Raw genomic sequence first — 27,141 nt, 5'->3', positions numbered from 1 at the left:
ATTTTTATCCAACTTTACTGTAGTTAACAAAGCATCTCATTCTCCTGCAGCGAAGCCATACCCAAGGATACCATTTGTCCTTTGCCTGAATAAAAACTCCACCAGTATTACTGAATGAAAGAGAGGAAGAATATATATTCTGTATGATAAGATGTATTGTAGAGGACTAAGATCCACAGAATATGTGATTACTTGCGTGTCATGAATATCATGGCGCTCTTTGTGGTGAGATTTCATAAGCATTTAATATCCTCACCACGCATTTATTGTGCTTACAAGTTGTTATAATTTGTTACAATAACATGGAACACGTTGTATCCCCATATGGTTGATGAACACTGCTGTGCTCTACATGGAGCTCTACTACACAGCATTGTGTGTTATGTATTTGAGATCACAATTTGGATTGATGACATATTTCATAATGGTATTATTTGCTTAGTACATACCTTTGGAATAAATGTCATGCCGATCAAAGCAAGGAATGTTAATTTTTGACTTTTTCTGTGAAAAAAAAAAGAAAGGATAAAAACAAATTTGTTTATACATAAACATTCAAGAGTCATTTAAGGCTTCTTCCTCTTAGTAATAGACAAAACCAGTGTGTTTTTTAGTCCCCATTGTATGCTGTGCAGCAAAACAATGACCTTTTTGAATATGACACAATTTTACTGTCGATATAATACAGATGTGATTAACATAAATAAGAGTTAAAGTCAAATAGGCGTAAAGGTCATCACTCAGGACTAGTCTCGGGTCTGCAAGGTGATTTACAACAACTTAATTTGACAGTGTGGAGTAATTTATCTGTGACAGAGCAAGCCATGCAACTCTCTGCATGTAGTGTGCACATACAGGGGACAATATGCCATGACTGCACACATCTCATATCTACCCAATCAGTCAAGATGCTTTACAACTTCTGTCAGAGGCCCTAACAGTTCTCATAAATTACAAGGCTATTGTACATGGTGCCAATAACTTTTGAAGGAGAATCTCAGCCAAACTGAACCTAGTAGTATCTCTTGCTTTTATACATGGAAGTCAAAATGGAATATCCCTGATAAAGTATATGGAGGAGGCAGGGCAAGTACTTTGATGGTAGATTTGCTTTTAAAAAGGCCTCCTTTTTTCACTCAGCTGAAAAATTCCTTTCAAGGATAAAAACTGGCCCAGATATTGACATTTTGATGCAAAGCAGGTGGCAGACAGGTTTGATTCTATCTCTTGCGTTTCCTTTCACATCCCACTTCCCTCCACTACAGCTCTGAGTCTCAAGTTATGCTTTGCATCTGTGTCATCTGCAGATCCACTGCGACAGCTGGGGAATATGAGGCATGAATGATGCAGAATCATTTATAAACAGCGACAACATTATAATGTGATAGGGACAGAAAAGTGAGTACGTGGGTCTGGAGTCTGCAACCAATAATGGGCTGTGATTTATTTCAAATGCCCCCTGCAGTGCCCATTGATATTCTGTAGGGAAATCATAACCCGCACTAGAGTGTACAAGGCTGTATCTGGACCACTGGTACAATCAATATGTGGATAATTGAAAGAGAATACATGTATATACGTCAAAATCATGCACACATGTACGAGTGAAACAATACTGATAATGAATGTTGTCAGGTAGATACATCTGCACACATGTGCACGCACATGTATGTGTATTTGTGTACTTTTATGATAGCATGGATGACACATGAGTGAAGTTGGGAGCCTGCTGTTAGCGCAGGATGCAGTGATTTTCCTGGTGTCACACTGACATAGCGAACCTCAGATTGAAGGGCAGACAGTGATAACCACCTGCAGGGATTCACATCTCGTTCCATTTAGTCACCTTTGGAATTTTCACAAGGGACAATAGAGGATGCCAAGAAACCACTGAATGGGCCTCACTACCAAAGCCTATGTTTTGTAGGCAATTAGAATGAAATTGCCTGAACCAGCTGAAAGGCACACTCCCTCAACAGAGGAGAATGTCAAGTTTACATCATTGCTTCGGTTTGTATTTTACCACTATGCTATCTTTTTTCCACCATAATCAAATGTGTATTGCACTTATTTCATTTTTTTTTTTCAGATGTGTTCTTCTTTAGATCAATCAAATAAATGTCAGACCATGCAATTCTACTTATAATAAGAAGTCCTAGAGAAAGAAATGGATTTTCACAGTAACAAGGTACATATTCCTCTCATTCTGTCTGAGTGCTTCCAAATTACAAACGACATGGGAAATATAAAGAGTGGTGAATAATCCCTGGTTCTCAGCATGGCACACCTTGATGTGCAGGTGCCTTTAATACTAGAATAAGTCATCGGAGATTGGGGAAGCAAAAAAAACCCCACTCAAGCAGATGGTCTCCATAAAGCATGGCGTAAAGCTCTCCCAGATGTTGAGAGGTGGTTGCGGATCTGGTGACATGCAATGTGAGAGAGGAACTGGTAATGCAGAGTGTATTAGTGGTCTCTTTATGGGTGCATTAGATGCTGTGGAGGGGAACGCGGGGGCTGCTGCTGCTGCGACTGCCAGTGAGCTACTACCAGGCTTTATGCTTTGATGAACCTACCCTTGAAAAACCAGAACATCCGTGACCGTAATTTGCAGAGCCTAGAAGACACCTCCCTCTCTTTAGCCTCCTGGAAAACATAAATCAGTTTCTCATATCATCATCTAGTCATATTCAATGCATATGCAGCTCTAATCAGTAAATGTCAGCTTTCTCCTCTATTAGTGATATATCAGATTCGTAATACTCTTCCACATATGCAGTAAATCTCCGACATAGCCTATGTTTCTTAAAATTCAAATACAGGGCTGCATGAAGTGAAGAAGTGAGGACTTCACTCGAAAGTTAAGATACAGGGAGTGGAGTAGCAGTTCAGTTTAGGATGCCTCTGTAGCGAAAGCATCAGTGCATTCCAAAGTGTCATCTCTCTCCTTACCACTAAACAGTAGCCCAGACAGGAAGCCAGAATAAATTTCCCCAGTTCACTGTCCCCGCTGAGGACTCGCAGAACATCTCAGTCTGATTAATGGCTGTACACTGTCTAATGAACAGTAATTGAATGGTATAATGCAGTAGGTCCTTAAAAGCCCAGAGGAGTCGTCTTCTTCTGCCTAGCTCTCTGGAAAAGCAAGGCAGTGACATTGTCTAGAGTTGATTATAGTTGACCTTGCATGGGGAGAATAGGGCCTCTGAAATGGCTAACCTAAGCTTCGGGGAATAGGAGCACAGAAAACAGCTGAAAGACAAATGAAATGGACTTGAATTGGAAAAGGAAAGGAATGGATCAATGCAGCGGTCAATAATGATTCGATTTTTTATCACAAAATTCTTAAGAAGAGGAAGACAATTGATCAAACATCCCTCGTCGTATTGGCATTTCTAACAATATTAATTAAGAAAAAATGCTTAGCTGACTGGTTGATAAATCAGTCAATATTGTTAAATCAAAACAAATGATAGTTGTAAACACAATACCACACCAGTGAGTACAAATCTACCCTTGTCCACATTTCCTACAAGTGTATGACATCTACAACATAGACAGAGTCCCCCCTCATAAAATCAATCAGCTCTTTAACAGAGTGCACTCTAAAGGAAAACCCAACCTTCAGAAAGTCCAACAAAAGTCAGTCAAGTGATTATAAGAAAAGCTTTGATAAATGTGCATCAGGCTCTGGCCCGCCATCCTTCGCTCTCTTCCACTGAGATAGCCTGCCTTCACTCCCAGCGGACATCTCCACTTGGCAGAGATGCTGAATCTCGTTATTCTTTATTTGGCCTGGACCACACAGGTCAATATCACACGCACACACACACACTGCCTCACCAGTGTACTGTCTGTAAATATATTCACTATTTAAATTCAATGCAATAAATCATTTAAAGCTTCGGCTGAAAATGTAATCATGTAATTGAATTTGGTCATCAATATCTACTATATACATGCACATATACCGACTGCATGGGGTATTTCACAAGCACATATGAGCACCAGAGTGGGAGGAAATCTGTCCGAACTCGGCTCAAAGTATGAGTCATAGCAGTGCAGTTATCCCTCATTATTATTCACAGCCCTCTAAATGATGAGGTTGCCGACAACGAGACAGCGACAGTCTGTTTAGCCTCAAAGGGAAAGGGGAAGCATATGCATGAATGATGGTTAGACTTTCAGTTAGGTAAGTTTCACCTGCAATACTATTATTTCTGATCTGACAACAACTTTTATCAATCTAAAACATAGATGAATATAAAACGATTGCAATACAAAATCTTGGTACACTAGAGAGTGGTCTGATTTTTTTTTTTTTTATTTCTCTCCTTTATGGTGTCTACTATAACTTTCCACAGTTCAGGCTTAAATTATACTGCACGGTACTGTAAACTGGAATTACCTGCTAAATCCTGCTTAAGATGTGGTGAGGCATGATGTTTTCAACTGAATAGCTTGCTACCAAAATCCTACTTTCTCCCTATGTCAGTCTTCATTAGCTGACAAATCAAAAACATTCTTGGTAAGATGATTATTGCAAAAAGTAGCTGAGTCTGTACAGGGATTATTATTATTATTATTATTTTCCATTACCTAATGGTCATTCCTTGCAATCCATAGCCAATCTGAATCAGCAACATTCATGTATGACTAAAAGCGATAAGTAATGAACGAAGCTATTGATGAGGTCTTTAGCCAGGGTCATAACTGGCCCCCAGAAGTCAATAATTATCCTGATAAGAATATCTTTATTGCAAAAGTGCATACGGCAGCAAAATCATCACCACACCAAAACATTCCCCTATGGTGTAATTGCCACTGCTTGAAATTATAGTTTTCATTAAAACGAATGTTCAAGGTTATTGATTGCTTAAATAAGACTCAATATCTTCTCATTTTAAAAGCTAAATGAAATTGCTTGGAATAGTAATATCACCCAACTATTGTGTGCATTCATCACAGTTACACTGCTTCATATTGCTGTCCCTCGAGGATTATTAGACCAAAATAAGCGTATTTAAATGAGTGTAATTTCTAGGAACCACAGATCCATGCAAAAACATCTGTATACACAGCTCAGGCCTACTTCATCACTGTGAACATACAAAATAATCAGAGTAAAGGGCAAACATCAAATACAACAACATACTGTTATGGGGCTCTACTCGAATCACAAAGACACACTTTTGTGTATTTTTTAAGCTTGATGCTGTGGTCTAACAGGACATACTGTACATACTCACAGTATCGATAGCTACAGGTAAGCGCTATAAACTCCTACTCTGTGAAGTTGTACCTGGGGCTCAGGTGTCTTTGATTCTGTGTCTCCAGTATTGCACCCTCTGCCTTTTACTGACTCTGCTTGCCCTGAAGAAAGGCTACACTGGTAAATACAGAGTACACAATACGCAGAAGACCATGGAGAAAGAAAAACAGGTTACACACCCATTAGATAAAAGTATAGTTGCTGGAAGCAGGTCTATGTGACGTTCTTGTAATTATGGAAATGGTGATTACCATAATTGCTGGTTAGACCATTTTTATGTGAACTAATCTAAAAGCAAATGAAAAAAATGGACATAATAATAAAGTAAAAATGAACTAAACATGAAATAGTGACTACAAGAAACTTATAAGTATACTTACATTTTTCCTGGAACCTCCAGACAAAGACCTCTGCAAACACAAACCATCTGAATCATGGAGGGAGGCCTTGCAGGGACTTGCAGAACATCCCCTATCCTCATACTCCTCATCAACTATCTTTGCCTCAATCTGCAGAGAGGGAAAAAACAAGATCCCCCTTGGCTTACATTGTACTGTTGTATTGATTTTGTCATACATATTTAGACTGGGAAAAAAACATGGACGTAGTCACCGTGACGTCACCCACTGGTTTGTCGTCTGCGGTTTTGAAGCCTCGGGTTTAGCAATATGACCGTCACCATCTTTGTTTTTTTTGAGCCAGAAGTGACCATTTTTGGACAGGAGCGTGGACCTGATCCTAGCGCTAGCTGCTAGCTTGGTTAGCATGGTGCATTTACAGCAGCAGCAGTCTATGGTTAACTGTGATAATACTAATGCTAATGCTAATTTTCGTTAGCGAAAAACAGGCCTAAAACCATTAAAACAAAATGTACTTACTGGACAAACTGAACGGCCGACTCCTTAGAGCAGGGGTGTCAAACTCAAACACACAGTGGGCCAAAATTTAAAACTTGGACAAAGTCGCGGGCCAACACTGATATTTATTGAAAAAATATTCCTCCAGATATGACAATGAACCTTGTGCCATGCATAGATTTTAATCCCAAAAGTTCCTCCGCAACACACAGATTTGAGTCCACTCCAAGGATGAAGACTGACAGCTGGACAGTATCAGATGTGTCGCTGCTCACATCCACAGCAAGGGAGAATGCAACGAAATCTTTTCCCTTTTCCATCAGCTGGTCATATAGATTGGTGGCAAGATCACATGTGCGATCAGCTATTGTGTTTCAGCTCAGGCTCACATTTGAAAATGCTTGCATTTTCTCTAGGCACACGAAGTCACAAACTTTCATCATGCACTTTTTCACAAACTCTCCCTCACTGAAGGGCCGGGGTGATTTTGCGATATCAGCTGCCACAATAAAACTAGCCTTTACAGCAGCCTCACTTTGTGATATGGCTTTTTTGAACATAGTCTGTTGTGAAACCAAAGTTCTTTTCATCTCCTCTACTTTCTGGCACCTTTGGGTCATGTCCAGGTCTTTGTACTTGTAGTGGTGTTTCGTTTCATCGTGTCGTCTAATGTTGTATGCTCCACATACAAGACAAACAGGTCTGTCTTTTATGTAAACTGATATTCAGCCTCCCACCTGTTCGGAAAGCTCCTGTTTTCTGTCTTTCTTTTCGCCATTTTTAGGAGGGGTAGCACGGTGCCATTAGTAGCATAAGGAGAGGGTGTTTCTGGGTCCTGTCCTGATTGACGCGCCAAAACACCAGCAGAGCATTCTGGGATTTGTAGTATTAGCGGTACATGCGCTGTATAATACCGGCGGGCTAGCTCTAGTAGTCATTCGGTATTGCCTCGCGGGCAAAATATAATTACACTGCGGGACTTTTAGTACAACCAAACGCTGAACAAACTTTTTTTAGGCGACCAAAATGTGTCACTTTACTTTCATGAACTGAAAACACACTGTGAAATAGCAGTAGGTACGCCTATACCCTGTAAATCTGGGGTTATGTCATGGTTATGTTGCGTAACGTTAACCGACGTTGTCGCCGTGGCAGCAACTTGTCAATGACATGGTAGCCACGCCCAAAAGCATACGTTGCTTTATCATCTATTTTACTTTAAATGGGACCATAATTTACAAAATGAACATCATGCTGTATTGAAAAAGACTTGAAAATTGCGATTGAGATTTTAAACTTATTAGGAAATAGTTTACTGACATAATAAATCAAGTGAGAAGTAGGGTAATTTTCTCATAGACTTCCATAGAATCGGAGTCGCCCCCTGCTGGCCATTAGAAATGTATGCAGGTTTACGGCACTTCCGCATTGGCTTTATTTTTCAGACCTTATATCATGGATGTACATCCATCCCTTATATTTACATTATTTACATTTTGTTGGCATGGTTTTGGTTCACCAGTTCCCTTACAGCAGTGGTTCTCAACCTTTTTTGAGCCAGTACCCCCCTATCCGTTATCCAGTTCCCCCATGTAGGCTAACTGTCTTCCCTCAATGTTAATGTTCATTATTATTCTGTTATATCATTAAAAAAGCATGTCATTAGAAAAAAAGCAACAGGGTTATAGTGAATGGATTTGAACATTGATTTTCTCATCCTCCCATCGTCAGGCTGTAGCCACTAGCCAGCAGGATGGCAGGAATTTTGTCTTTATCTTATCCATAGACTTACACCTATTGGCCCAATTCTTTATCAGTACTTTTATCAGTTCTTTTTAATGACTAAAGATCTTTTTTTTATCATCTTTTTTTCAAAAAAGAAATCAAGAGAATTCAGAGCAGGATTACAATAGATTTCTATTTTAAATATGACAAAATATTGTTTCTATAGCAGCAACAGTAATGTTTCCATCAGCAAAGTCACTATATAAATCCAATATCTTACTGGAAAGAAATCAGAAATATCAGTAAAATAAATAATATTCCTGACATTAAAATACCGAGTGAAGTTTAGAAGGAATGAAGAACACAGATATCAGTCACTATCAGGCATTCCTCCTGTCCTCCTCCCTCTGCTGCTGGTTGAGAGGAGGAACTGGTTTGAGAAGCTAAGTCTAGTCAGTAGCTAAGTTTACAAGAATTTGACAAATTTTAATACACATTACAAACTAAGCTAAACACAAACACCGACAAATAGAGCAGAGTAGAGGACAGAGAAGCTAGCATGACCATAAATGACACAAAAAAGCAGTAGAGACTCAGCATAGTTTCCTTGTGTCTACACAGAAAGCAGAGCATGTTTAGCAAAGCAGCATCAGCAAGAGCTCCGTGTCTACACCGCAGGCATTCAGGTACAGTATTGAGCATAGGTCACCCGCGTTTTGGAAGTGCTCAGAGCCCAATACACAAATTTGACTGTAGTTACGCACGTAAGATGGAGGAAAACAGACTCTGATGATAAAATTGTGAAAATGTGCATGTAGGACTAAACTGGCATTAAAAACAGACACACACAAATGCTCCCCAACACCACCTCAACACCCTCCTTTTCAAAAATATTGGTTCCGGCACCCCCAATGTTCTCTGAACATCCTCTGGGGGGCAGTACTGCCCGCATTGAGAAACGCTACCTTTAAGGGAAGGGTCACTGCAAATCAACACAAAGTTGTTCTGAGTGATCACCTTTATCCTATGATGAAACATTTCTATCCTGATGGGAGTGGTCTCTTCCAGGATGACAATGCCCCAATTCATAGGGCACAAAGGGTCACTGAATGGTTTGATGAGTATGAAAATGATGTGAATTATATGCTTTCTCCTTCACCAGATCTCAACCCAAGTGAACACCTATGGGAGATTTTGGACTGACGTCTTAGACAGTGCTCTCCACCACCATCATCATAACATCAAATGAGGGAATATCTTTTGGAAGAATGGTGTTCATCACTCCAGTAGAGTTCAGAGACTTGTAGAATCAATGCCAAGGCTGAGAAACACCATATATATATATATATATATATATATATATATATATATATATATATGTGTGTGTGTGTGTGTGTGTGTGTGTGTGTGTGTGTGTGTGTATATATATATGCAGCTTGTTGTATTGATCTTTCTTGAGCCTTTCTTGGGCAGAAAATTATACTATACTGCACTAGAGGTATATTCTTGATTCTGTTTGAAGGTGAAAATTACGCAGACAGGTAAAGCTTAATGGGAAGAAGATGGAAAGTCGATGCCATAATGGCAGACACTTTCTTCATCTTATAAATTCACAACTGGCATGAAATGTAAACAGCTTGCGGTGATATTTTTCAGTGTTCATACTTTTGTGTGTTTGTTTGCTTCCAGTGACAACAACCTCTAAAATTATGACAACTGATGAGCCTGTATAAAGTCAGAAGCGTACTGTTAAGTTAAATGGATTCAGGCAAGTGTCCAGGTGGCCTGTGTTTGTCTGCAATGATGCTGATGATAGTGTTTTTAGAATGGAATCAATTCTTACTTCCTGTCTGATAACCAGACCCAAGCTGTTTCAAGAGTGTATGTTAAAGATCTCATCAGGCTGCAGTATGGGGTTGCTGTTTTACCTGATCAATTGGCAGGTCCACCTTCAACTGGCCGTCTTCCTGCACCTCTGTTGCTCCTGCCGTCTCACTTCTTTTGTTTTGTGCATTGAACACACTGCATTCTGAGAAAAGTGATTAATCACAATTACCTCATCTGGCGGCAGTCACTGCCTCATTCTTTTGCACACTCTCATTCTCTCTCCCTCTCTATCCCTCCATCCCTCACTGCCCTCCTGTCCTCTCCCTTTTCCTTTCCTGTTCAACTTCACAAGAGATCAATGTTGCTGTCAAGCCATTTATTTATTTAGAGTGGTCCCGCAGACGAAAGGACCACAGAAAGCCACAGCTGCCCTGCCACAAATATGGCCAGGCAGCGTGAACTTTAAGTCTAGGGTTAGTTCTTGACAGTGACAGGTTGCTCTTGATGCATGTAGGGAATAGCTTATATGGCAACGTCTGTTTTTTCCTTGTAAACAAACTCCTTTTGTCTGAAGCTGCTGGATCTGATACGGGGTGGAATGTGAATAATGAAACACACTATTGGACTTGAATCTACTTCAATAGCCTTAAGTGATTTCATTTAAATAATAAATAACCAAGCATATTAGATTAATCGGTGATAAAGACAAAGGAACAATGTATAGAAAAATACATTTGGTTCAAAAAGTAGGTTTAGCTGAAAGAGGCAATTATGCAGCTATAGGCTTTATTGTAGGCTTTATTATGTTTTCCGATCAAATATTACTTTACTTTTTTCTTTCTAGACCAATTTCAGTTGGGAAAAGGCAAAATGATTAAAGAAAGCTGGTGCCAAAAGTGCTGCTCCCGTACCAGGTGATGCTTGTGAGCACTACTTTGAGCTATTGCCTGCATGATGGCATCTAAGAGGTGACTGAGTTATAAAGAAGACTTATAAATGTTATCTTTTTAACTCTGGGGCCTTTAGAAACATGTTTTGTGGGAGAAAACCATAGTATAAGTATGATCAAGTGTCCAAAATGTGACCAAGGAACTGCACTTTGGCTTAGATACAAACAACAACATCGGTATGAGCTGAACAAGAGGAAGAAAGTCACTTATATTTAATAATGTTACCTAACTTAGTTGTAACATATGAAAGGATGTCAAACTGTGGTAATTAGCCTAGCTATGCTACCATATAATGTATTCGTGGCCCGGGATGAGTCTTTCAAGTTGAGTCACTGTATTATTGTGCACAGATGGTAAAGCGAACACCCATTAAACAACAGCTACTGAATAACAAAATAGCGGAAGCAAAGACACAATTACTGTCTATTAATGATATACAGAGTATCACTTTTAAACAGCACAACCGCTAATGTTCAAACCCATCAATATATAGCAGTATTTTGTCATTTTTATGATCCTTCGTCTGCGTTATTTGTGATTAATAACTTATTACCATTTTGATTCCCACATCAGAGGAAAATTAGAGCATTTTGTTTTTCTCCCACATAGTTAACAAGGCTTTCTGGATAAATATTCAACAAAATGGCCTGATTGAATTCATCTATGATTTAAGCCTCCTTGACGGTGTTTGAAGTCTTGTTCTGTTTAATATTCACAGAAAAGAGTTGTGTTTCTTTCAAAGAGCAGGGAGCTGTGTTCTGTTTGGACTTTAAAGAGCAGGTTAAGAATCCAAAGAAAGCTCCGTCAGCTGGCAAACTGGTTTTTCTCTACATTCCCAACACACACTAGACCCATATTACAACTAATTTGACATGCACAGATGGAAGATTGTACAGTAAAACGGTACATGAGTTCACATACCCAAACATTCGCATATACACATAAATTTTGTAATGTCTTCATAAGCCAACAGGTTTATTCATATCCGCATAGTGAGAAAAAGAGGTGTGGGATTAAAAAAAACACTATGACGACAACAAGGGGCAGGGGAGAGAGCCAGGAAGAGAGATATTTCTATAGAATTGCTCTGCTTACCGCCTGCTGGGAAGAGAACTGGGTTCCTGGACACCTGCCTCTGTTGTTTGGTTCTCTCTGACTTGGCTGTGTGTTTCTTCATCTGGCCCCTGGCTGTGTGCTCAAGGTCCTCTCCAAAGCCTGTGTGAGCAAACTACATAGAGAGACAAAAGAGAGCAGAAAAAAGGAGCACAGATTAAGGCATATCTCCTCAGATTTCTCTGTGATTCATTAATGACTTTTTTTTTGGTGTTGTTTTGTTAAGAGGGAGAAGAAAAAAAGACAAAACATGGCGGGGCAAAACTTGTTTCTCCTCTCTTTTCAAAGCCTTTTTACATTTTCCATTGATCTCTATTTTTCATGAGCTGATATGCTTTGTAGCTCCCCCGTGACTCCTACTGTATTGAATTCATCTGGTTCCAATACATCCCGTGCACAACCTATCAATCACTAGGGAGTGTGGCAAACTAATCATTTATTGATGAAATGGGGCAGCCATGAATTTCTAACTGCATTTGTCTTATTTATCAAGCCAGATCAAACAATGAAAATCCAAACAAGCTTTAAGGGAAAGGGAGGGAGTCGGAGGGAATAACTTATTCTTCAGCAGTAGACAGCAGAAGGTTATTGATGGAGAGGGGAGGGAAAAAAAAAAGAGGCTTGGGACATAGTTGCATGGTGGGAGAGTGAAGGAGTGAGAGAGGAAGAGAGAGAAAAAGAGAGAGAGAGAGCAGTGGGGAGAGTTCAGAGTGATGTTCAGACAGCAGGGTACACATCTGAATTAATGCTTCCACAAAAGGCAATTTTCTCCTCACAGGCTCCTCATCCCCTCTGTAGGTAGCAAGGTGAGGTATGTCTCCCTTACAGAGAATGAGAGACACAGACACAGAGAGCAGGAGAGAGCAGACTTAATGTTTCTTTTCAGCTACAGTGCTCTTTACTGCAGCTGCCTGGCTGGATCCCTGGGCTGGCTCGGGGGATAGTGTAGTGATCTCAGGCTTCCACCAGAATACACTTCTAGCAATGGTGTTTGCAAGCTCACTAACATGGAGTCTGGGGAATAGCAGCGTTGTTTCTTCACTTGTTTGCTTTCTTTAATGTACAGGCAAATTCTGTTGATATTCTTTTGAATTTCTACAGCCGTTGGTGGGCTGAGGGAGAAAAATAAAACAACAAAAGAAGAGTGAAGTTTGCCTGGTATATTCAGCGAAGGCGAGTTGAAACAGAGTTCACATTCTAGCGCTGTAGTGTCCACAGCCACACGAGATCAAAGACAGAAGAGCAGTGGCACTGTCGCAGTGGTGAGCTGTTAATTCAGTTTCAGTAACCTCAATTCATCTGTGAGTGATGTGAAACAACTTCACGGTAAAGTTCCAAATCAAAATACATCTGGGCAATCAAAAATTGAACAGCTTGTTCTCTGTGTTTACAGCCTGGTGGTGAGATGTAAATAGATCTTATTTAAATCAACACAGTTAAATCGAGAATGTCTCACTCAGGGAGAGTGGTGAGGAGGGCGCAGGGGAGGAGAACGCGGAGGACAAGGGGTGCTGCGGAGCCAAGAGAGTACCGTACAAGTAGCAGCACAACTAGAAACACGGGAGTGGAAAAGCTGAGGTCATCTAGTCTCTCGCTCTGCATTACATATCTACAGTACCGTGCCCTGTGGGAGCAGACAACTGGGTGTATCAGGAGGCCCCAGAGAGAGAGCAAGAGGGAGAAAGAGAGTGCTAGAGTTAGTGTGAAGGGGGCTCAGGGGGACCGAGCAGCAAGTAATCTGTGGCCCTCTCAAGTGGCACAGAACAGGAGTCAACAAGAGGACACTGTGATATGATAGCCAAGGGAAAACGGGGGTCCCAACCAATTGGGCCGACCAGCCTCCAGCCATACTGGCTGTGGTATCAGTAGGAGCCACTCCCTGGCTAGGTCCTCAGTGAGCAGACATGCTGGCAGCAGTGAGGGGGTATAGTTTTCCACGGGGCACTGCTACTTCCCCTCAATGAGATCATCCAGGAATAGCAGAGAAATGGGGAGCAAGTCATCGCTGATGTCAGGGAGTGCAGCTTACATACTGTTTTCACAGTATGCGTCATGTGAAGCACATGTGAAGCACAATTGCACTGCTCATTATGATTACTATAATATGAGAGTACTTTGCTTTGATGCACACCATTATTCTCCTTTTCTTTGTCTATTTGCATTCCTCTCTTCCCTATTAATCTTCTCTTTATGCTATGTCTACCTCAAAGGTTTCTACCTCATCATGTCTGTGAGCACCTAACTCAGCATATATGCTTGCTTCCAATGGGAACATGGTGTGCTGGAGAGTTTCAATATTACTCTCTGCAGAGCCTTCAGTTAAGACTTCAGTGGATACACTGGACCAGATGTCCCATTCAGCTACACAGTCACCGGTGCAGACAGGACAGACACCACCGTTCCCATACAGGGAGGTTGTGAGAGCAAGGTTACATTTTACGCAGCCTCAGTGGGCATGTTTAAAGGATCTTTTTACAGGCATTTCAAACCAGACTGCTGTTGTTTTGTGAGGTCAAACTGAAATTAATGATGGACATGACCCTATAAATGTATGTGTAATCAGTAAGCTAAACAGCTGACAGATCAAGACAGAGTGGGCAATTTTTGTCACATGTATCTTTCCCCCTGAAAGGTCCTTATTAACTGGTCAAATCATGTTTACAAATTCATGAGGGATCAGATATAGAGGCAAGGAGAGTAAAATGCGGCAGCATCATGTCTAGTGAATGACTAATACTACAATGAGCGGCTGGATGCAAAACACAGCCATAACTCTGTCTCTGTCTCCACCTCATGGTATTGTGTGAAATGGCAAAAGCTATGGTAGTGTTGACTCCAAATTTCCTACCTAAAGTGTTAGGACTGAACCTTGGTTAAGCAGTTAAGTCCGATAACAGTATCTGGGGTTTAAATCTGTTTTATGCTTGGATAAGTTTTAATAAAATGAAGAAAACTTACAAAACAGCCACAAACGGATTCTAATATTATTAATAAATATTAATCTTATTTCTGAATATAATGATAATCAACCACAGGTACAGCAAGTAATAAGGCAAGGGGCATTTTTCTCCATCTGAAAAAAATTGGCATCTCCCACTCACTGTCATCTTTCATGGTTAGAAAAATCAGATGTCAGACACATCCTTCACAGGGGGCCCCCCATCTCCACCTCAACCTGCTGAGTGGGCATGTTCTCATCTTTACTGTGTGATTTGGTGTTCGTCTTGGGCCCACAGCAGTGCAATCCTCATATGGATTCAAAGCCTTTCACTGTCTACTTAATCTCAATACAATTTGTCCCAGTTCTGGTTTGAATAAGAGATTTTTTTTTTTGTTTTCAGTCTGTGAAGTCCCCCTGGTGCATATGATCTGTCTATGAGGCTCACTGCACTTGATCAAGTGGGCCAGCCTGTCTCTGTGGGGATTACCCATCAAAGTGGAAAGCAACGGTAACTCAATGCCTCCTGCAGACAGTGATTGATGATAGCGCTGTTTCATAACGAATTGCACCCCCACAACAAGTCTCACACGTGGGAAATGTTAATTGAAATGCTGTGTGTGCAAAGATACGCTTTTCAAATGTGATACTACTAAGGTGTTACAGCAATAAACTAGAGGGAATCTAGAGAAAAAATGCAACAATTTCACACGTTGCAAGAAAGTTAACAGCCAGTTGGCAAACTGCACCCAATTCTGAAGCAATAACACTTACCGCAGCCTTAGCATGTCTTGTCTTTCTAATAGCGGGCAGGAAGTCTTGGCTGCGGGGAAAAAAACCAAAACCAGACTTGACAAATTTATCTTCTCTTTCATTTACACATCGATACAGGAATGATCCAGTGCTTATTTTCAACAGTATGTATACATAAAAACTTACCCTTCAATCATGTGGTTTTCCCTGCTTAAATCCCTGCTGGGGACCCACTGGTCATATGGGAGAGCTTTAAACTTTTCTGCACCAACTGCGACATAGTGCTGGTTGTTCTCTAGCTCAGTGGGACCACAAAGAGCATGTCCATTAAATGTGCAAAGCCTGGGGACTCAAATAAAGGAATATTACAAACTGGAGTAATGTTTTGGGGTGGTTTGAACTACATTTATATGCATAAGTGTATTGAATAGGAAAGAGACATAGTTAGATGTTCTCAAATAGTGCTTGAGTGTCTTAGTTTAATGTTTGCATATTTTAAGAATTCTTTCCAAGCAGTGTTGGCCTAACAAGCAGTTCTGTATTAACTCCAGTGAGCATGTCACAACCAGACATCGTTCCAATCACAAATTAATCAGAGAAATCCTTCCACTCTGCTACATTTTTCTGCGTTTGAACTGAGTAGAAAACCCTCTATATTAGATGAGGAGAGTATTGTGACTGGTTAAATCTTAACACCTCAGTCTTAAAATTCTTGCAACTAATACAAGTTTTGATCAACTACACTTCCTTGCACAACAAGAACATTACTTGTGTCATGAAAAAAAAATCACAGTAACAAAAACACAGAAAAATTCTTTGGAGTCATGGCCTACCTTCTTGCTACGGAGAAAATACAGGTATACTTTTGCCCACCACTCACCCACACATGACTAATTTAAAAACTGTAAGGGTTCATAATGTATCGATGCTGTACAGTACCTTTGCACAGCACCAGTACGAAGACAAACTTTCTCGGTCACCATGGCTAAAACATTCTCCCAGCTTCTGAGAGTATACTTTGGAATCCGTATTCGAGCCGGAGGAACCAGGACTTCTCCGTTGGTAAAGACACTGTGAAACACAACAATACATGAGACATGGAGATCATCCCATCATTGAAAAAGAAAAAAAGAAAACTATACCGGATTTCTATCACTGCATAACATAACAGAAAATAATTTTGTATTCAGCTTAAAATCAATACTCACTTTATCGTGCAAGACTCATCTGTAGTTCTCCTCCAGCGAGCTGAAACCACAATTCTGCTATGAACAACAGGACGGATCTGAAAATTTCAAGAAAATAAACATACACCAGTGGTAGATAAAAATGGGCCATATTCAGATGTGTGATTCAAACTCTCTACATTACTTCACACAACTAACACAACATTTGTGTTTATGTTATAGTTTTATTCTTATTACTGTCATTCAGTCCACTGTAAAGTCAGTGGTCTGGCTTCAGCCACCAAAATAATGCTCTATATCATCATATGATCACACATTAAGTTATAGGCCTAGCACCTGAAAATAAAGGTAGTTTAATCATTTTCTGTACTGTATAACTGATTTAAAAAACACAGGAAGTGGCCCATACCTGTTCTTTCTTCTTGTTTTGTGGTTTCTTGGCTGTTATCTCGCAATAGCTGGAAGGCATTAAAAAATCATGTAAATGACTCAAACAGGCTTCAGGTGTTACAGGTGAAAATGCAAGTTAAAATAAAATACTTTACTAAAGCTATGAAAAACTAATTGTACAACTGAATATATAACAAAAAATTGCTCTAGAAAGTATGCTAATTACGTAAAACTAAGGTTAGCTGAAAGGAATATGGTCTGCAAGACGGCACAAATACGCAACCGTTAACGCAACGTTTAAACTACTGCAATGGAGTTAACAGCTATATTTTGAGGACTAAGTTAATTAATGTCCATCCAATAAAAGAAGCGAACAACATGGTACCTACTCCAGCTTTTTGAACTGCTCATTTCCCGCTGCTACATACACACCGCCGTGCGTCAAGTCGTCCAAATGCTGAACTCTGTGGCCCTGCCTGGGAGTGTACAGCTTCCTCACGGCGCCAAACGGAGCTTCAATTCCCCTGGTTAAAGAGGTCATGAAATTGTCAAAAGTCACCACCTGACGCGGGTTCACAACTATTTTTCTTCCTGGAAAGAAAGCGTCCCCGTTCCTGTAGACAATTATTGTTTTTGTCGGCGGCAGGTCACCTCTCCCTAATGTCCCGGGCATAATTTTCTAAGTTAGCTTTAACAGTTAAAAAAAACACTATAACGGCGCTTCGTGTCAAAAGTCACTAGCAGGTGTTTTGAGCCTCCGGAGACGTAACTGGAGATAGCATCTGATATGGAAACCAGTTCCTCCACATCAGAGGTGTAGCATCAAGAAACCTATACCCCGTCTGTGTTGTTGTTGTTTACTGGGGTCTTCCTTTTGTATGAAGCTGATTCCAAAACTTAAGGGTTTCCAAGGCAACCAGAAGGGGGAAATTAATCGACTGTAGTAACCGCAGTAGCTTTAAGATGACCACAAAGTAGGCCTATACAGCTCATAACATATCTGGCATCCATTAATTTGAGTTCTTATGTTTACAGCTAATTCAACATTTTGTGCTATATGTTGAAATGTCTTATTTCTTTGCATGTGATATAATAGGCTGTGTGATTTTTTTATTTTTTTTTACAGGGTTTTCTTGCCAGTGGCCCTTAATCCACATTCTGTGATCTCTGGACTCCTACCGTTGAATGAACCAGATTCAGAAGTCCATGGTGGTTTGCATTTTGAAGGCTGACTGGTTACTGGTGTGTATCATGTGCTGGAGCATATATACAGTGGGTGAGTTTTACATTGCAACAACACATAGGCCAAAATGTAGACTTGTAAGTTTAAAAAGAGAGTAGATTATAACAAGATTTAGTTTGGGCAAATTCCCTAATAGTAAAATAAAAAGTAAAAAGTAAAACTGGGTCAAAACAACCCCTTCTTGAGTGGCTTTCTGGGTAACATTAACCCAGTATTGTGTTGGTGCTTTACTGACCCAAATTGGGTAAAATTTTAACCTAGTCTGTAGAGGAAAACCACAATATGGGCATCTGGTTTAGCTGAGTCATCCCTCTCACATTCTGAATGTGTGTCTAATTGGCTTTAGTTTAGCCTGGATTTGCTTCACCAACTTGTTCCCCAGCGCCACTTTTACTTATTTTCACACAGGCTTGTGCTGCTCTTCTGACATTCTGAAATCTACTAGATCTATGAATGCTTGTTTACGTTACCTAAAAATATTAAATACTGTGGCAAGAGCAAGTAATGTTATCCATTTATTTGTTAATGTTTATAGAATTTTATGTTTTATTTAGGTGTATGTCTTAAGTACACCTCTGACCTTTCATCCCTCTATGCTCCATGTTTCTTTACATGTCCACCGTTAAACACCACTACTTCTGCATTTGAATTAAAATAATATATTTCTGTAGTGGATATAAAAGTGATAATAAAGTCACATGCAGTGCTGTATGTGTTTTTTTCTTGTTTTCATACACTGAAGCCCTAATCTCCCTTTTGCAGGCCACTTCACCAAAGACTGTCCACTGTTCGACAGAACTGTCTAAATTGTTTACCACAAAGGTAACCAGAGATTGCACCAACAATGGCACCTAATTGGTCTATGCCAGACAACTCCTGGTCAATTAAATGCATAATTCATCTTGGCATTAATTATTCATCTCTTAAGGGACTGGTGCTGTGCTTTATTAGGAGGACTGCATCATGCATATTCAAATTCATTTTCTTAGTGGGACGCAATAGGATATCATCTCAGCTGGGAGGCCCATCCTAAAAACAATACGACTGTAAGACAGCTTGTATTGATCGCACAACTAAACCAAAGAGGGTTTGCAAAGAGGAAGGTGTGTAATGTCTCATTTTTGTCACTCAGCAAACATTACACTGTCTAACGGTTGCTGTATAATTAATCTGTTATTATTGCTAACTCTCTTGTGTTTAGATAATGTTATTTTTAAATAATAGTCATGTCACTGTAAAATTGTCTGTTAATTTAAAAAAATCAACACTATATGCCATTGTGTTTAGTCTACACATTGTGTTTTGTAGTGGTATTCCTCCACTGTTACTGCACAATTCCTCCTGTGTCTTGTCGAGAAGAGAAGCAAGGGGAAAGTTTACTTTAATACACTTAAAAGTTAATGCCACCCACTTTAAAAACCACAATTTCTACAGTAATCACTGTGCCCTGGTGGTTAAGTCAATACTTCACATTCACTCTAGAGATTGAAAAGTGAATGTTTCATGATGTGAGGTCACTTTGATGTACTGCTCAATAGATATAGATACTATATAGGGCACAGCCTTTGTTGACCCATAAGGTTTTTGTGTGAGTTATTGCACCCAAAGGATTTTTACATACTAGAGAAGGAGGACTTATCTGTTAGCATTAGGTCACGGTTTTGAACAGAAGACTGAAGCAGCAATAACATTTTTTACCACTAGGTGGAGGCTTTTTCAGGATTTTGTTTGAGGCGCTGCTCCACAAAATAACTGTAATCAACACAGGCAGAGAATAATGTACAGACACTGTCTCTCTTTTTTAAATTATCAGTGAATGTTTATTGTACAGCAACCACCATAAAATGTATAATATGAATATAAAATGCATATTGTTTTCTATTTCTCTGATTAAAAGCACCCAACTGGAACAAAATTTTTATTTAATTTCATATTTTATGCAGAATATACAGGCCTCTACATGGATGGATTTGTCTTGTTTGTTGATGGCATGGTTGCAGATATTGCTCAGTGGATAGTCTTCATAATATAAAAACTCAATACATTGCCTGGCAAGCTGCTGGAGACACTAATGAATCACACAGTATGGGATTAAGGGTGCGCATAAAATAAGCGAAATTCTAACAAAAGAACAAAAATGCCTGTATAAATAGATCATAAGGAAAAAGATAGAAAATACAGTATACTACTTTCCACAATTTGTGTGTCACTTTGTCATCTTATTTACAGATAGAAGATAGAACACAGAAAAGTTCATCTTACTTTTGCTTTTTCATATATATATATTTAAGGTTTTATCCATTCTTTCAGAAGTCTCTTCAACATGGACTAAACTCAGACACTGTCTTTGTCGAATTCACAAACAAAATACATGGTGGGGTGGCACGCCACATCAGTCCACTCCCCAGAGGCCACCATCTCAGCACAGTCCTCATCATCATAGGCATTGTTGGGCTCTCCTTTCCTCCATTTGCTGAAAGTGGACATGGGAGACTGATCCACATAGGTGAAAACACCCTCACAGTCCAGGTCATGAATGCCAATATAGACTCTGCTCAGGCCTGCTTCTGTAATGTACCCTGCGATGGCAGCGTTGGCTCCCTCATCCTTGGGCATGGCCAGGTGCCCTCCCCTCGTCTGACAGTAGACTTCGGCATCAGTGTAGCGTTTCTCCTCCTTCACCAACAGATAGACCTTACTGTCTGTCTCTTTTATGCCAGCAACAGCTGCAGGGGAGGGCAGTGCTGAAAAATGAGGACTTGTATTTCTATAAATTTCACATTGACATGCCCAGCATTTGCAGTTCTTTGAGTATAACAAGTGAAGCAATAGCATGGATATATGAAATGATAACGATGAAGAAAAATAAACATCAAAATGTTTTCAAAATTGAGGACAAGTATTTTTGCGATAGACACAGAATGCTAAAATCATACCATTTTTAATGAACTTCAGTTCGGAGGATAGCTGTGCCACAAGAATGTCCATTTCTCCAATCATCTTTCTCATTGGTGTGCACTCACATGGAACACCTAACAAGACAAAAAATGTGGGTGATTACCATATTAATTAGTTGTCAAATTTCACCAAATGTGTGTTTAATCCTGCAGAAATGACAAACTGAAGAAGATGGTTTTATATTTCACCTGGCTCTCCATCGGGGCCCCTTGGACCTGGATCTCCCATATCTCCCTTTGCACCTGAGATAGAAAATATGTGATTATTAATCAAAAATTAAACATGCTGTAAACTATGTATTCAAAACAGAGGAACATGTCTGAAGAATATTTTTATAATGACCTTTCATTCCACTTGGGCCCACTTTTCCATAACGTCCCATTACGCCTTTCTGTCCTTTAAGCCCAGGTGAACCTAAAAAGGGTGTGTGTGACAGGAATATTTTGTACTGTGCAATCTATTACAAAAACTATATAACATCTAAACAACATTTCTGTAGACATTGCGCACCTTCAAAGATTTTCAAGTATTACAGATTACCTGAAATTTTCAAACTCGCTACCATTAAAATGCTGATGCTGTGTAATCTCCTCTAGTATGTTAAAAGTATGTGAACACCACTCCTCATTAACGTCTTCAGTAAACACTTCAACACTGAAAACCATTTCTCCTCCAACCTCTCACCCAAATGTAAACACACGGCCATCTCTGGATGGCTTGTTAGTGATGTAACAGCACATTATCAGCCCGAGCAATGTGATCTTTGCTCCAGTTCTTTTTGTTTTAGCCAAATGGTAGTGGTGAGAAAATAAGGAAAAGCATAACATTTGGGTGTATTGCAACTCCTTTTCACCGAAATGAGAAACAGTATATTCTTCAAGAGGTATGATATTCTAAGCAAATACATTTTTGTTGAAAATAAAAATCAAGACAAATATTCTGCAGTACAAAAAAATGATACCAATTTCTCCTGGAGGGCCAACTCTTCCTGGTCTCCCCGGTGCCCCCTTTTGCCCTTTCTCTCCTGGTTCTCCTTTTGCAAAGAAGACAGCAAAGAAAATTCAGAAAACATGAAAACAGAGTCTATTTGTGTTCAGTTTGTATGGTGCATGTGTAAAAGCATGTAGAACAGCATGCCTTTGAGTCCCGGGACGAGGATCTGAACAGTGCAGGGCTCCTCTGTCAAGTGCTGTCCATAAGATGTCTGCAGTGTTAATAAACTCAGCACATACATTAGTATAATTGGCAGTAAATGCTTCTCTCCTCTCATCCTTCTACATGGGCCGGTTGGTAGGCTATACTAAAGAAACAGGAGAGATTGAGAAAATACAAACCGTTAACAATTATGCACAAAATAACTCAATCTTGACTAGATATCTCTAAGAATATGCAGTATTTCAGATCTAAAATAGGGGAATCAGAAGTGAACATTTGTTTCAGCAGCAAATAAATAACGCTACAAGTTAATCCCATCATATAGTATAAACCTATCTTCCATTACATCCAGTTTTACTGAGGCAGGCTAACAAATTCCTGCAAGAACACACCCTACTGCAATCAAAACAAGTAAACATCCCATTTGAATAAGAAACTATACATGCAGCATTTATTTCACAAAAATATACCCCAAAAAACTTTGAAAAAAAGCATCATTCTTTTCCCTGAGAAATACTCGGGAGTTGCCTTAACTCCTTCCACATGTTTATAGCCAGAAACACTAGTTTAATGAAGAAAAACATTGTTTTAAACCAATCCATATATATCTTTCCAATGAAATAATGCTTAATGTAAACAGCTAAGGATATGGAAGCCACATTCAGAATCTCATTCACATAAACCAGCCTTGCTATAATAAACTTGGCATCACTAATATCAGGAATACATATAATATCTGAAAAAAGTTATTATGACTTGAACAGTTTACTGCATTTCAATGTGTATAGCTTACCTGTAGAGGAATTATCCAAACAAGAAGCAGAAACTGTTGCCAGCTTGCAAGAGCTTTGAACACTACTGGTCCAACAGAAACATTTCATGCTCCTCCACAGGCACGGCAGAATGTGTGTGATAGGACATTATAAACACAGATAAAGTCCAAAGCAGCTGGGGCCCCACAGATAATTAGCTGGGAAAGTAGTTGAGTGATTGACAGCAAGAGGGGCCGATAGCTACACTGACTCAACTGCAAACTTTATCAGATGGAAAAGCAAATGAATCTACAAAGCTTTTTGGATCATTTCAGACAATCATTCTAATATTTATTCACTCTGATGTTCACTACCTTTGTAGTTGTAGTGCTATATTACTTTGCTTTAGTTTGTGTAGGGTGCCTGAACTTTTTAAAACAATTTAATAAGGGTGTGCCTATAGCTAATGCAGTTTATTGTATTAATATGCTAGATGACATAAGAGTCCCAGTTCTCTTAAAGCTTTCTGGGTCTATGTAGTATGAAAAAATTACTTATCTCTATATGCTCCTCAGAAAAAATGGAGTATATTTTGTATGAGATTAATGATACAATAGAGCCAAACATATAGTGTTGTTTTTCTTGGGAGGACAGGTTCATATAAATGTGCAAATGTTTACTTTCTACAGCAACACAGCAGGGAACCATGAAAAGTTGTGGCAGAATCTAGTCCTCTCATTCCTCTACAAAAAGCTCACTGAATTATTCAGGGAGTCCATTTGATGATTTTTCTTAGTTCTTACACAAATAACAATGTGATTCAATGTCAAGTAAAGAGTATTTATATTCCAGTTGCAGTTAGGCGTGTGTTTCTGTGGAAAAGCAGAGATACTGCTGAAGCTGGCACGGACTGTAGATCTTTCACAATCTTTGTTCTTATGAGTGATGGCTCTATCTTGTTCATATTTTCTGTGGTGTAACTGCACATTTTCTGCACTTTGATGTCCAAGAGTCAATCCAAGTCAAGCATTTAGATAAATACACTAGTTCAGTTGTGCTGTATAGCATTTGTGCCATCATCGTTTCCCCAGAGTGCAGTGGTTCTATGTGATGATTATCTCTCCAGTGCATCCCTTCTCCACTCTTCACTCCTCTGCATTCCCATAAGAGGGTAGAGGGAAGACTAAGCTGGTTAGGGATTTGACTTCAGACATATAGATCTGCTTCTCCCATATTTGGCCACCTGATGGAGCTATTGTCCATGCAAGCACATCAGTGGACTTCAGTAGAAGTGGACTTCAGCAATGGAAACTGTATCAGCCTTTTTTTTTTTGCAAAATATCAGTCAGTATAACATTACCTCACATACCACATCATCAAAATAATAAAAAAAAGTTGCCAGTTGTTGCTTGAAGGATGTGCTTTTGTTTCCAAAGATAAATTATATTAGCGTCTGATATGGTCAAGTGATGCTTGTTTTTGTTGTGCATTATTTAAGATGACATGCAATTACTAACTTGGACTTTTAACTTGTGAACAAAAAATGCCCTGTTAGTTTTTATATGCTGTCATCTAGTGTCAGTAATCAGATACGCTCCAATACAGGGGTATCAGATATCCTAATTAGATTTACAAACCCAGAGGCGGCTTTCAATGGTGGATTGGGTGTCTCCTTCAAAAATCCCCCCAAAAGTTTTAGATTACCTGTCTCTGAAATATTTATGACTCTCAAGGCAACATTTACTGTCTTTTCATTGCAGCCAATGCACCCAGTAATCGGGTGTGTACTTAATAGACCCTCTCTCGACTTTGTTGAAGTTTAATCTATATCATAAGCTCCAATGTCAATATATTTAGTAACTTCAGTGGTATAACAAGACTCATAGTGAGTGTAATTGTATAGTGCATGTGGTGACATATGGTTAAAGATCGCTGGTTGCTGACTTTATATTCTTTATATTATTTATTATTTTTTGACCTCCCACATTTTTTAACATTAAAAACAATAATAACTCATACTCTAAAACAAACAAACACAAAACAGCCCCACCCTGGAGCCAAAACTGCATAGTTTGATTTATGTATAGCCTGTTTATGCTATATCATGCATTTCAGTCTTCATCAGCTTAAAAAATATTTTTTTAATTTTAGAGCACTCATGCTCATGCATATTTGTAAAGGGATTCATTTGTGTGTCATTGTGTTCTCTGTCATGTCGCTGTGAGGAAACTATGTCAAGTTTGGAAATATGTCTGGGATTTACCTGACACAGGATCTTACGAGCAGCACCTCAACGCACCTTTAATAGTTTACAGTCAGAGTGACGTCACCTGTGCTCACCGGAGCGTGAGCACAGCCTGTCATCCAGACAGCTTGCAGCAGCTCCGTCCGTCCTGCACCGGGAGGAAAGAACGAGAAAGCTGGGACTATTGCTACAGCCACTCATCCGTATGAGGGACCTAAAACTCTTCACTGTCGCCCTGAAAGTAAATTTGACTGTCTGAAGGATACGAGTCGTAAGTGTCCACGCTTGTGTCTAACTTTTACACTTCTTAGCAAATAGCCAGTTCCAGAAACAGCTTCAGGTACTTCGTGTTATCTTTACAGTAACCTTATCCTGAGATAGCCTAGAGTGAGTGCAGTGTCTCTATCTGCGTATGCTAACTATAACTGTCTTTAATCACAGCTTGCTGACTTAATGAGTGTTTGCTGTCACACTCCTACAGTAGTCATTATGGCTTATATATTGTGTTTATAACGTGCCGTTAGTCTCTTGCAGAGGTTGTTGATATGTTTAAATTCACCTAATTATGAGGTTGTATTGAACTGACTCTAAAAATCACAGTACCTCTTTTGAACTTGTATGACATCATACACATTTATAGTGTCTCTATAGGAATAACATGGTTACATTAGGTGTATGTTCTGTAATATTTATTTCATTCAATTGCGTTATCTCCTCTGTCTGCCTAAATTTTACTATCTCTTACACATAACCACTCATGTCTAAATACCAGAACACCATCTTGTCTGACCTTTTTTTTTTTTTTAAAGATATACCTCTGAGAGTGTGACCTGTGTGTACTGTACATCTCTCTTCCTCCTGTTGGCCTGTAGCTGATATGCATTTTCCGTGTGCCTTCCCCTGGTAGAGAACAGGAAACAAGAGGCAGGAAACAAGAGGCGTGTTTGTGTGTCCTGCTTCAACTCTGACTCAGTGTCCATTCATGTCTGTGTATATTTATGTTTCCTTCTCCCTGTACTGGATGTCTCTGTGTTTCACAGGACATTTGACACCCCTCTGATCTGCATTGCCTCGAATGATCACTGACTTTTATTTGTTAGACTTGGACCTCTCTTGAAGCGTCTCACCTCTCTCTGTCTGGATTAGGGTCAAACACTAAGAGGATTTAAGGCTGCAGAGTCAAAGTTACTCATGAGACATCGGTCTCAGTTTTGTTGAGAGCTTTGAGATGCTTTGAGATGTGACTCCCTAAGTGATATACCAGATTGTTTGGTATGCTTTGAAAGTAGCATATGAAAGCTCTTGGTTCAGAGAACAGAGCTGTATATCATGAGGGCAGATGTGTCATGTATGGAGTTGTGTTTGCAGCACATGGGCACGCTCTTTGTGTATGAGGTTCGAGCATGAATTTCGCCTTTACTCTATATGGAATATTTCCATTATATGAAGATGTGTGTAGCTATGTAGGCTTTCAGTGTTCATGTAGATTTGAACTGGACATGCTGTAATAAAAGCTTTGTGATAGGCAGCTGTCTAACATAAACAGTCTTGAGGATTCCTCAGCCTTGATCTCACGCATGGAGGTCGAAGATAAAGTAATCTTATCCTCCTTTCTCCTTCTGGTGCATTTACTCAAGCTTTTCCTTGCCACTCCTGCTCTGAATGCAGAGTTGTGCTATGTATAGTTTTAATGTTTGTTAATCAAACGATCACCACTGCAACAAGTGGTGTGCATGCAGTCTAAGTTTCTAAGAGCAGATAAAGCCTCCGCACTTG

General features: G+C 39.6%; 3 protein-coding genes and 1 long non-coding RNA gene across 28 annotated transcripts in view; 2 read left to right on the top strand and 2 right to left on the bottom strand.

The window, feature by feature from the left end:
• LOC121881546 (doublecortin domain-containing protein 2) overlaps positions 1 to 17,877 on the bottom strand; it is an 86,958-nt gene extending 69,081 nt beyond the window's left edge. For 3 of the 23 annotated variants that reach the window (XR_006091799.1, XM_042389402.1, XM_042389401.1), the window contains exons 1-12: positions 17,402 to 17,871; positions 17,032 to 17,080; positions 16,644 to 16,720; positions 16,375 to 16,506; positions 15,622 to 15,777; positions 15,457 to 15,505; positions 11,727 to 11,859; positions 9,783 to 9,883; positions 5,653 to 5,781; positions 5,303 to 5,389; positions 2,577 to 2,646; positions 450 to 504 (exon numbers count right to left, since the gene is read on the bottom strand). Coding sequence is in view for 13 of the 23 variants with exons in the window: in XM_042389402.1 (XP_042245336.1) it covers positions 488 to 504; positions 2,577 to 2,646; positions 5,303 to 5,389; positions 5,653 to 5,781; positions 9,783 to 9,883; positions 11,727 to 11,859; positions 15,457 to 15,505; positions 15,622 to 15,777; positions 16,375 to 16,506; positions 16,644 to 16,720; positions 17,032 to 17,080; positions 17,402 to 17,685 (1,284 nt within the window). In the remaining 10 variants the exon portion in view is untranslated. Of the gene's footprint in view, positions 111 to 449; positions 505 to 2,576; positions 2,647 to 2,952; positions 3,136 to 3,164; positions 3,253 to 5,302; positions 5,390 to 5,523; positions 5,561 to 5,652; positions 5,782 to 9,782; positions 9,884 to 11,726; positions 11,860 to 15,456; positions 15,506 to 15,621; positions 15,778 to 16,374; positions 16,507 to 16,643; positions 16,721 to 17,031; positions 17,081 to 17,401 lie in introns of those variants that run through there. The other 20 variants (XM_042389397.1, XM_042389398.1, XM_042389396.1 and 17 more) reach the window with 17 other exon arrangements.
• Positions 17,878 to 17,895: 18 nt separating this feature from the next.
• Positions 17,896 to 20,559, top strand: LOC121881550. The gene is made up of 3 exons (XR_006091811.1): positions 17,896 to 17,986; positions 18,139 to 18,288; positions 19,018 to 20,559. It is a non-coding gene; the product is annotated as an uncharacterized LOC121881550 (long non-coding RNA).
• Positions 20,560 to 20,573: 14 nt separating this feature from the next.
• On the bottom strand, positions 20,574 to 23,831 carry colec11 (collectin sub-family member 11). Of its 2 annotated transcripts, none has more exons than XM_042389409.1 (7): positions 23,162 to 23,831; positions 22,351 to 22,513; positions 22,175 to 22,246; positions 21,556 to 21,627; positions 21,402 to 21,455; positions 21,192 to 21,287; positions 20,574 to 20,999 (listed from the first exon to the last, which is right to left on the bottom strand). In XM_042389409.1, the coding sequence occupies exons 2-7, from the start codon at positions 22,481 to 22,483 to the stop codon at positions 20,590 to 20,592; spliced, it is 837 nt and encodes a 278-aa protein (XP_042245343.1). In that variant the 5' UTR covers positions 22,484 to 22,513; positions 23,162 to 23,831; the 3' UTR covers positions 20,574 to 20,589. The 2 variants fall into 2 exon arrangements, with proteins under 2 accessions (XP_042245343.1, XP_042245344.1); XM_042389410.1 differs by having other exon boundaries at positions 20,574 to 20,981.
• A 1,659-nt stretch (positions 23,832 to 25,490) lies between these two features.
• myo6b (myosin VIb) overlaps positions 25,491 to 27,141 on the top strand; it is a 39,203-nt gene continuing 37,552 nt past the window's right edge. For both annotated transcript variants that reach the window (XM_042389395.1, XM_042389394.1), the window contains exon 1: positions 25,491 to 25,636. The gene's annotated coding sequence lies outside the window, so the exon portion shown is untranslated. The remainder of the gene's footprint in view (positions 25,637 to 27,141) is intronic.

This window comes from Thunnus maccoyii, chromosome 16 (genome assembly GCF_910596095.1).
Source record: "Thunnus maccoyii chromosome 16, fThuMac1.1, whole genome shotgun sequence".
NCBI lineage: Eukaryota > Metazoa > Chordata > Actinopteri > Scombriformes > Scombridae > Thunnus > Thunnus maccoyii.
Note: the sequence above shows the minus strand (reverse complement) of the source record. Positions and strands in the feature narration are given on the sequence as shown.

Bases quoted from the DNA above. Each gene is read 5' to 3' on its own strand.
- colec11 (XM_042389409.1), bottom strand. From the start codon at position 22,483: ATGAGAGGAGAGAAGCATTTACTGCCAATTATACTAATGTATGTGCTG. The intron at 21,628-22,174 runs GTATCATTTTTT...CACCCTTTTTAG, and splicing joins TGGCCCTCCAGGAGAAATTG to GTTCACCTGGGCTTAAAGGA. The intron at 21,288-21,401 runs GTGAAATATAAA...TTGTCTTGTTAG, and splicing joins GGGCCCCGATGGAGAGCCAG to GTGTTCCATGTGAGTGCACA.